Source organism: Polypterus senegalus, chromosome 15 (assembly GCF_016835505.1).
Source record: "Polypterus senegalus isolate Bchr_013 chromosome 15, ASM1683550v1, whole genome shotgun sequence".
NCBI classification, from domain to species: Eukaryota; Metazoa; Chordata; class Cladistia; order Polypteriformes; family Polypteridae; genus Polypterus; species Polypterus senegalus.
Genome location: NC_053168.1, coordinates 74,898,815 through 74,909,352, shown reverse-complemented (window position 1 = coordinate 74,909,352; position 10,538 = coordinate 74,898,815). Strand labels below are relative to the sequence as shown.

Sequence of the window (10,538 nt, the reverse complement as noted above, 5' to 3'; positions counted from 1 at the left end):
CTTACGGTACTGGCTGGCTACCTCTTGGCCGCGCTTTTCAGCTTTTTTTTTTATGCTAAAACTGAATATACATTTTCTCTTATATTGCATAATGGTTTCCGGTTTGATTTCTTATCATAATTCACAAAGAGCTAACCAGATAAGGTTGTGTGACACTCTTTTGGTGAAAGCACCAATGAAACAACGTCACAAGGGGCAAGGCGCAGGAGTGGCTAAATTGAAATAGTGCGTTGCCTTCTCACACGCTTCAGATATTACAGTCGAAAACCTTCCTCGATCGATTCCCACTCCTCTCTTTCAGCTACTAACACATAACAAGGTAAGCAGATTTCTATTTCCTGTTTCGACCTGGCGTCATAATTGTCACAGTTGTTTGAGGTGACTTGTGGGTCACGATCTGCAAATTATAGAACATTTGTCACTTTCAAAGGGAGACTGCGGTTGGTCGTACACACCCCAGTGTTTTATCCCCATGGAAGGCAGCAGCTTTTTGAAGGTTACTTGCTGTTTGCTTTTGTTATCGTCTGTTGAATTGTTCATGGAGATCAGAATGTTGTCATCATGGAAACCGCTGCTGGTCAAAATGTAGACTTTGGCCTGCAAGTGGCCTTTGTGATACACCAAATAGAAAGGGACGGTGTGGCAGGTTCCTTTCATCACAGGTTCTTCAGTTTCTTGTAACAGTTTGTGTTTGAATGGTTTCCATTTATACGTGTGGTGTTTTATTAATAAACATGTGACATGCCTCTGGCATTCATCACACAGACACAATGATGTCTGTCTGCAGAGCAAACAATGAAGTCAATGGTTGGTGTTTGTCATATGAAGTCTGTGCTCAAAGGGGAACGTCCAAGAGAATTTACCTTTAGCTTACACATTTATAATTTAGTAGTAATAGAAAGAATGTGTCTGGGTGGGCTTCAATCCAAAATAAGCCTCTTTTAATTCCTACACATCTTAAAAAATTTCCCATATATGAACAAACATAATTTTAAGTATACGTACATGTCACGCTATGTCTGTGTTATGTTAAATCACTTTTTCTCCTGCCCTACTGTAGTTTCTTGGAGGTTTTAAATCTCATGGAATACCAATCGGGTTATTTATTATTTTTTTTATATGCTGCGTCACCATTTCATAAAGTGTGATATTTTGTGGCTGTGCTGTCAGTTGCACACGTTGCACCATTACTATGGATTTGACTGGCACATGGCACCAATGCTGTTGTGTCAGCGGGCTGGCAGATAAACTTTCGAGCAACAACTGGGAGATGTGTCAAAAAAAAAAAAATATATAAAGCAAAACGAAACTGAAGCTCAATATGAGAGACAATAATTGTGGTCGAGAGATCAAGAGGGTCAAAGCTAAAAGTACACACAAGTAAAGACTACAAAGATAAACTCTGACTACTTCAGAGAATTGGTAACCGCAGATCAAATAAGGATTTGCACTCGTGGCCATCATTTTATCGCACCCCTAGCAGCACGGGAAGAGGACCTAATGACCGAAATAAACACTGGCGGCCCAAAATAATACCAATTCATGACCAATGCTTCGCTTTATAACCCTGCACCACATTCAGTTTAGCATCCGAGATTAAGGATTTGCTCTGTGAACAAATTCAATACGTGAGCTGTCAGTGGTGAACTTAATGTGCCCATTGACCCATAGAAATTCTGACTGTGTTAACATTTTTTGCATCTAAATTTTGATTATAGTATGTCTTCTGTATTTCAATTTCTTTTGACATTGTTCACAGCTTAGCGCTTCAGTTTGGGCACCGTTTTCTCTGATTTTTGCCATCGACCCTTGCTGCAGTTTCCTAAGTATACGGTCATCTTCCAGTCTCGTTAACGCCTCTCCTAGTGGTTAGCCATATTTCCTTTTGCCGGCAGACAATACAGGAGGGTTGGCTGGAACGGAAAAAATCAGGAGAGCAGGTCCACGCTGTGGCCCAGCAGATCATTTCTGAATTAACTAGCCTGCCTAACATTTTGTTTATATTGAATATTGTTTTGTGTTGTATTTTAACTATTATTGTAAACTAGCAAAATACCCGCGCTTCGCAGCGGAGAAGTAGTGTGTTAAAGAAGTTATGAAAAAGAAAAGGAAACATTTTAAAAATAACGTAACATGATTGTCAATGTAATTGTTTTGTGAGTGTTATGAGTGTTGCTGTCATCAAGGATTTGATTATCATTATTTCTTTCATTTGTATTTGGAGGACATGTTGTGTTCAAGTTATATTCCGTGTTTGTCAACCGTTATAAAGATAACAGGTTTCATTCATCGAAGTGTTCACCACCCAAATCGCTAGTCGTGAATCTAAAATGTTTAACAGGCATTCCCGGTATTAAGTTGTGGATTTGCCTTCTAATATTTAGTGGCAGAGTGTCTATGAATGTAATTTTAACTTAAACTTTACACCTTGCTTTCCTGTTGATATGTCTACAAAGGCTTGTTCAGATTCAGAGGGTTGTTCCTTTCTTACTGCATCAATAAACAGCTCGTCTTACTCTTTACCTGAGACATCACACACTGCATGCACGGGTTTACCTTTCCCAGTCCTGCAAACTTTAGCGAAGTGCTTCCATTTACCACATTTTTTACACTGTCTTCCTTTAGCTGGACATTGACTTATTCCACCATGTGCTTTGTTTCCGCAGTAGCTGCACTTATGAATATGCTTGTATGTATCACACGCTTCATATTCTTTTGCTGCCTTCTCAATTGTGTAATGCGTTTTTTGTTCAGCGCTCTTTGAAGCTTTTGCTTTTTCCCTGCATACTGCGTTCACAGTCAGTTCACATGAGCCGCTCGGAGTACATGCATCGAAGGTTTGCTATCTCATGCGATCTTGCGATGTCCACGGCTTTATTTAATGTTAGCTCAGACACGGCACTTAAACGTTTCTCTCGCACTTTCGCTGAGTTTGTGCCAAACACTATTCTATCCCTGACCACCTCATCTTCGTTTGCATAAGCACAGTCCTTCACCAGCAATTTTAACTCCGTTACAAAGTGATCAAAAGAGTCGTTTGTACCCTGCATCTTCTCATTAAACTTGTATCTTTCGAATATCGTATTCGTCTTAGGCATGACAAACGCCTCAAAACGGTCATGATAAGTTTTCAGTACCTTGGATTCCTCCTGGGTGAGAGTCCATGTGTTGAAAATGTCTCTTCCTTTTTCCCCAGTCCACAGGAGCCCTGCGAATATTTAGTGGCAGCGTGTCTATTGGATTGCTGCTGACGGACGGCCTTATATGGGCAGGCACTCAATTATGTAGGAGGCGTGGTGATAGGGGACGCAACTCCACTTCACACGGGAACCGAGCTGCAGGCTATGGCCGTATATATGTACGTAAGTAGGATTCAGTTATGACCGTTACGTGTAGAATTTCAAAATGAAACCTGCCTAACTTTTGTAAGTAAGCTGTAAGGAATGAGCCTTCCAAATTTCAGCCTTCTACCTACACGGGAAGTTGGAGAATTAGTGATGAGTCAGTGAGTCAGTCAGTGAGTCAGTCAGTCAGTGAGTCAGTCAGTCAGTGAGGGCTTTGCCTTTTATTAGTATAGATGTGTACGACACTCCATAATTAGACTAGTCATCCAAACCAAATCCTAAGCTGTAAATTGGATTTCCATTGGCGGGCACTTGTGAATGTGAATTTCCACGGGGTGTAACCAATCATGTTAAAAGGTTTCAGATTATGTAGTGAATTCCTTGGATGTAGTGAGAAGTCAAGCAAAATGGCACCTTTTATTGGCTAACTAAAGAGATTACAATATGCAGGCTTTCGAGGCAACTCAGGCCCCTTCTTCAGGCAAGATGTGATTACATGTAGTTATATTCATATAATTGATCACATCTTGTCTGAAGAAGGGGCCTGAGTTGCCTCGAAAGCCTGCATATTGTAATCTCTTTAGTTAGCCAATAAAAGGTGCCATTTTGCTTGACCTCTCACCACATTCATAATGGCTAACACGGTACAACACCCTAATACTACACACTTTAAAAATCAAATGAATCCTGATCTTGGTTACAAGGACTATTTAATAAAGCATTGATGTCAAAAGAATTAAATTATTTCAGGGCAGATGTTGACTTTTGTCAAAATACAGGGATAGAGGACAGTAAACAATTGTAAACTGCGACAAAACTCACTGTTATGCTTTAGTTTAAGCCTCTTTGCTTCGTTGATTCCCTGCGCATCCATGAGTAGTGAAGACCAAACAACCTCAAGTGGCATCGACTTCTGACGAGAGACCAAAGTGAATGCACAAAGCAAAATACTCTGTGGACGACATTTTGTGTACTCTCACTAAATCGGACTGCGACTCGTCAGACTCCAAATCTGATCAGGAGATTGAAAATGAAAGTGAGGTACCTGCATCAGCCGATTGTAGTGCTGAACACGTTCATGTAGCTGATGCGCCTACAGCAACATTCACCTGGGAGGACGGCCACTTACGATGACAAGACGTACAAACCAGATTGTGTTGCACTGCGACGGCCGCCCACCTTTATACACGAAGACACTGGCCTGTTGCGCATTCCTGTTGGCCATCAAGCCCCCAATGCAGGTACTGCAGCCAGAGGCACTGACAGCAGCCACAGTATGCAACAACAGACATTTTATGTTGATTTATGTTTCAAACCATTGCTTTGTGTGTGAAAAAATATTCAGGCCTCAAAGGGTTTAAAAGAGCTGCAGCAGTGGGGATGCACTAATCAGGTAAGCACTCGATTGAAGAGATGGTTTGTAACAAGAGGTTAGCGTCACTCTAGTGAATGGACTGCCATCAATAGAATCGGCCGCATTGTCTGACATCAGACTTGAGTTAACCAAAGACTAACGCTAAGTCCAGGCCACCAAAGCAAAAATGCAACCAGTGGCAAGTGCATGAAATCTTTGAACACTACAACGATGGCTGTAAACATGACACACGACCGTATCAATCAAATATCACATCAATCAAACACAACACACTGTGTTAGCGACTCGCAAAACACCAGAACAGAGCATCGCCAAGGCAGACAACACATGTAAATGTACAGCATAAGCGCCATTAACGCCACAGAGACAGATACAAACAGCAACATACCCTCTATAATGATGCTGGGTTTTTCAAATTTAAGCATTGAACTTCCTTCAGTAACATCCTACCACTTTCCATCACCATCATCGTGAGGTTTTCAACCTTAATAAGTTCTGATCTTGCTAAGTTTGTTCATTTTTTTCACTGATTGTTTTTTTTTTTTAATTATTGTTAAAGATTTTGTAGTTTGGTTAGTTCAAATTAGTTTTTACTTTCAGTTTCACTTTGAGCGAGCTTTATGTTTCTCCGTGCTGTCATTTTGTTTTCCGTAAAGCACTGTCATTTTTTGGAAGGTTTCTTCTTACCGTTGCTATAATGGCCACCACTACAAGACAACCTGGAGTCACAATTTGTGATGTTACTGGGTCAGCAGTACGAAAGTCATCTTTGTGCACTTCCAGGTTATCCAAGATTCAGGATACTTAAAACACAAAGACACATTTGTTGCGTTAGAGTTTAACAGATTTATTCAGGGCAGAAGACCTTATAGCGTGTTGTTCACAACGTTTGAATTTGAATTAATGTTTGGACCCGTTACCTTCAGTTTCTGTTTGATGATGTGGTATTTTTTGACCTTCATTTTGGCTCAACTATGATTTTTGCCTCTTTTGTCTCCTGGTCCTTGGTAAGCCATTTTTCTGTCAGTTATGTTCCATTCTTAGCAGCACACAGTATCCGAATGAGGGCCACAGTCATTTCCAGTCAACTCTGCAATGAAAGGAACAGGAGTTTTCAGCCATTTTCTAATTTCTATACTGTAATTGCTGAAAAATGATGCTGTCTACTTTAATTATCAACTATGTTGATCGTTACTACATTAACGACTTTGGATGTAAGCACAAGCTCCAGTCGAATGTAGGGTAGCCTGGTGTACCACCACTGGAAAAGTCCAGAAAAACTACAAATGTTAAAAATGGTATGGTACCAGTATTTCGAGATTTTTGTGGTACTAGAAGTAAATGTCGGCTTTCCTCTCAGTCCCCTGTCCCTCTCTTTCTTTCCTCAACATCGACTTTTGCAGAATTTGTAAGTTGTTTTTGTGAAAAGTAAGTACACGTGTCAATGCACTTGTGACTTCATGGGGTCCTCCCACCTTTAAGCTTTGACGCAACTAGGACTTCACTGTGTATCCCCCCGCCCTTGTTACTGCTTTGATGCAAACGGCAGTTCACAGGGTGGCCACCCCACTTACTACTTCAACACGGTGGTTAGGAGGTGAGCGTTAGGGAGACCAGAGTATGACAGGGGTTTTGGAGTTATCCAGTGTTTGCTGCAGAACCATTTTGGAATCGGTACTGAGGCTCAACGGCTGATTGTTGATGACAAAGTCACAATTTCTGTACCCATCCAACACTAGTCTAAGGTGACATTTGTTAGATAGTGCTGGTGGTAGCTCAATCTGGGAATGAAATGTAATCTAATTCACTAGAAGGGTACCTGTCAATTAAAACAACTTGCTTATTGTTTCTAGTTTAATGAGTGCGTATAATTTTTATTATGCAAAACAGTGCTTCCTCTTATTAAAAGTCAAGCTAGGACTGGTGAATGATCTGCCATCGGCAACTGATTGAGAGAGGTGCGCAGAGCTGCGTTCGACACGGTTGATCATGACATTCTGATTAACAGGCTTGAACATTGGGCTGGTATTTGGGGTTCTACTCTTAAGTAGTTAGCAGATTACCTCAATGGAAGGCTGTTTCCTGTACATGTTGGTAGCTCGATGTCTCCTACCGCTTTCGTAATCTGTTGGGTACCCCAGGGGTCTGTGTTAGGTCCAGTCCTCTTCTCTTTATATATGTTACCATTCTGCTTCGTACGAAACAAGTATAACATCCCATACCATTGTTACATTGAGGATACCAAAATGTATTTCCTATTGCAACTGGGTGAAATAGAATTGGTGACAAAGCTTTTTAACTGCTTAGACAATATAAAACACTGGATGGCACTTAACCTCTTGCAATTAAATGACTCAAAAACTCAAGTCATTCTATTTGGTGAACTCACTGTTACCCGGAAACATTGCTAGCACTGGTCTGGTACTTAAAGCCATGTGCCAAAAATCTCAGCGTGATTTTGGAGTCAGATTTTAAATTTGACAAACAGATCGATGCTGCGGTAAAAAGGGTGATTAATAAAGTCAAGCTGTTTTTGTCATTTAATGATCTACAAAAGGTCATTCATGTTTTGTCATGTCTCGTCTGGATTATTAGTGTTATACGTGGCATGACGTCTTGCCTGCAAATGGTGCAGAATGCAGCTGCTAGAGTTTTGACCAGCAGGGATCACATCGCTCCGGTGTTGACCTCTCCTCATTGGCTCCCTGTTAGTGTCAGGGTGAATTTTACGATTTTTGTGTTTTTGTTTAAAGCCTTACATACAGTAAGTCAGCTCCACCGTACTTAGCTGATCTTCTTGCTCCATTTTCGTCAGCCAGGCAGCTGAGGTCTTCAGATCAGTTATTGCTTATTGTCCCACGTGCACAGCCGAAGCTGAGGGGCGATCGTGCCTTTGTGGTGGCTTATCCTAATCTGTGGAACGGTTTGCCCCTCGCAATAAGGTTGGCTCCCATGATACGAAGTTTTTTAACTTTTGACTAAAAAAGTTGATTTTTAACTTTGAGTTTGAGTGTTTAAATCTTTCTATTTGTATGTTTTATACCGTGTTAATTTAGTTTATTCTTGTGCAGGTATTAATTAGTTATTTATGTTTGGCTGTTGCTGTACATGTGTTTATGTATGTACAGTATAACGTGGTTTTATATATACAGTAAAACCTTGTTTATCCATCAGGGTTGGGATCAAGACTGTGATGATAAGAGAAATCTATATTAACAAAATATGACATAGTAACAAAATTAATCAATTCCATATAATATTATACTGTAACTGGATTATCGTGATATTCCCCTCTACTTACCCTTTACCTAGAGGTAAGTGTACTCATCAGATTCATTTCTGGGTTGATCTACTGTTGCACCTTAAGAATAACACACGCATACATAGCTATACGCATACACACAGAATCTCAACAGTGCTCTATGAATGACACACACACACAGCTGGTTAACCTCTAGCACTTTAAACCACACAAATGCCTTAGAAATAACACAGCCTGTCACTCTCTCAGCACTTCCAGAGACTTACTTATTTTCAGCATGAAAAACATACAATGTTTTAAAGATATCTCAGACCTAAATATTACTTTTGGTCTACAAGAATACATTTAAACATACAAAGGCTCAGCACTCTTAACAATAAGCCATTTATCAGCCAAGAATGTCTTACTTTACGTACTGTTCCCTACTTTTGGGTGGAGCTCTCACCCTCAGCCCTTAATAAATCTCGCAGCACAGCGGTAATGACAAACCTCCAGCTGCATCAGGTGCTCAAAGAAATCTAACTTATTACTTCAATCACTCTAGACATTAAGACAAAGCATAGAAAGTTAAAAGCTGCATGGTATTTATTACAGGAATAATAATACCAGTAGAACAAAGAATAATAGAAAATAGGACTGATAGTAAAGTCTGGATATATATAGTCTTTAGAAAAAGCTTCCGAATAAGTAAAGATGACAAGGATGAATGTCGCAGGCGGCTTGTGATCTAGCACTCGTAGATGTTCATGAGATGCTTTTTTCTGACGATCAGATGGAAAGGCTGCATGTTGTCAATGCCCTTCTCTGATGTCACTCTATTCCCTTATCCTGACGTCTTCATCCCTTCTTCTTCCTCCCGCCTATGTCGCTCTTCAGATGAGGCATATTTATTCTAAAATTCTACCAGGGGTATTTTATAAGATGTGATTGTTAGATATTCTGATTGGCTGGCTGTCAATTTGATGAATGAATTCACTGTCAGTTTTCCCAAACAATAAAACTTTTTTGATGTTCTCTGAGGCATCGGCAGGTCTCCCTTTCCCAGGCTGTAAAATAATTCGATGTCCATCCTTTCTCAGGTTATAAAATAATTGAGCCACCAGCATGTCTTCCTTTCTTTCTTGGAACAGCTGTTTTAAAAGAGAGATATAACTAGGAAGAAGATACGCTTCGATTTGTCTTGAATGTAGTTCATCTGTTGTCTTGTTTTGAACAAAATATAATGGAAATATACACCAAAATGTACAAATTTTGTACCCTACAACAGTAACGACCAGCATAATAACCAAAAACAACTCAGAGGTGCTGGAGTTTTCTGCATTTTACTTGGAGTCTTCATTCTGTAAGAAACGGTGCCCTGTCTTAAACTCCGTTATCTGGGTTATGAAACGCACCTCCAAAACAATAAAAGAAAGTTTCTCTACCAATAATTATCTGGCTTTTCTTACTTATTATTAGCGTAATTCTATGTAAACTTCTTTGGTCAACTTTTAGTTGTTTTAAACGTGCTATTTAAATAAATGAACCAAATGAGCCTAGAAGTTTGATTGGGTGGTCATGGCCCCCTAAGAACTGTCCGCAACAATGAGTCTGTCCAAAATTACCAGAGGGACGGGAGTTACTGAACTGATGTTTTAATCATTGCTCTTTCCATGTCTTACTCTGCACGTTGCTATTGTACCATTGCATGCTATCAGGGCTGTCTGGCTTTATAAACATACCATCAGGTCACCTCATTGACTTCCATGAACATCACTTCACCTGTTCAGAGTTACAAAGTAGCAGTTGTGTCAGTTTCATAAATCAAGGATCAAAATTTGAAAACTTTTACTTTCCACACTAAAATAAAAAATATAGCAATCTGCAATATAATTTATTTGATCTATTTTGTATTTTTTTAAGATCACTTGGCATGGAAAAAGCACAAACCAATCAGGTAAACCCAACTCCAAATAGCAAACCTTCAGAACCTGTCTTAATGCAGCCAGCAACCAAAACATGTCCTCAAGAGAATCCACCTCCGTATCCAGGCAACATGGCAACGGCCTACTCGTTTTCCAATGAGAATGCAGAGCTTCCTACGGTCATCATAGCGGAGGCCCCCCAGAGCAACCTGCCCCCGGCCTACGTGGACGGCTCTGCAGCTGCAATGGCGGCCGACTTTACAGAAAAAGTTGTAAGAAAAGGTGAGTTGTGAACTCGTTCCACATGTCCTTGACATTCTGTATCTGTCTGTTCTCCGAGAGCTCACAATGTATTATTTAAAACTAGAGGAGGGTCCTGCTTACCTCGGAATAATTTCTCCATTGGTGGCTTACATTTTGAATCACTTGTATTTTCCCTACAAAACTCTTATTTTTATAGCAACCTGAAGTGCATTAATATTCCCATCAAAACATCCATCCATCCATTTTCCAACCCGCTGAATCCGAACACAGGGTCACGGGGGTCTGCTGGAGCCAATCCCAGCCAACACAGGGCACAAGGCAGGAACCAATCCTGGGCAGGGTGCACCGCAGCCCATCAAAACATTTTGCTGTAAACTGCACATTGAATG

At 40.3% G+C, this 10,538-nt stretch overlaps 1 protein-coding gene across 1 annotated transcript in view; it reads left to right on the top strand.

Moving 5' to 3' along the window:
- The first annotated feature begins 241 nt into the window (after nt 1–241).
- LOC120516029 (protein lifeguard 1-like) overlaps nt 242–10,538 on the top strand; it is a 32,870-nt gene continuing 22,573 nt past the window's right edge. Inside the window, exons 1-2 of the mRNA XM_039737455.1 lie at nt 242–319; nt 9,884–10,167. Of these exons, the coding sequence (XP_039593389.1) occupies nt 9,894–10,167 (274 nt within the window). The 5' untranslated portion in view covers nt 242–319; nt 9,884–9,893. The remainder of the gene's footprint in view (nt 320–9,883; nt 10,168–10,538) is intronic.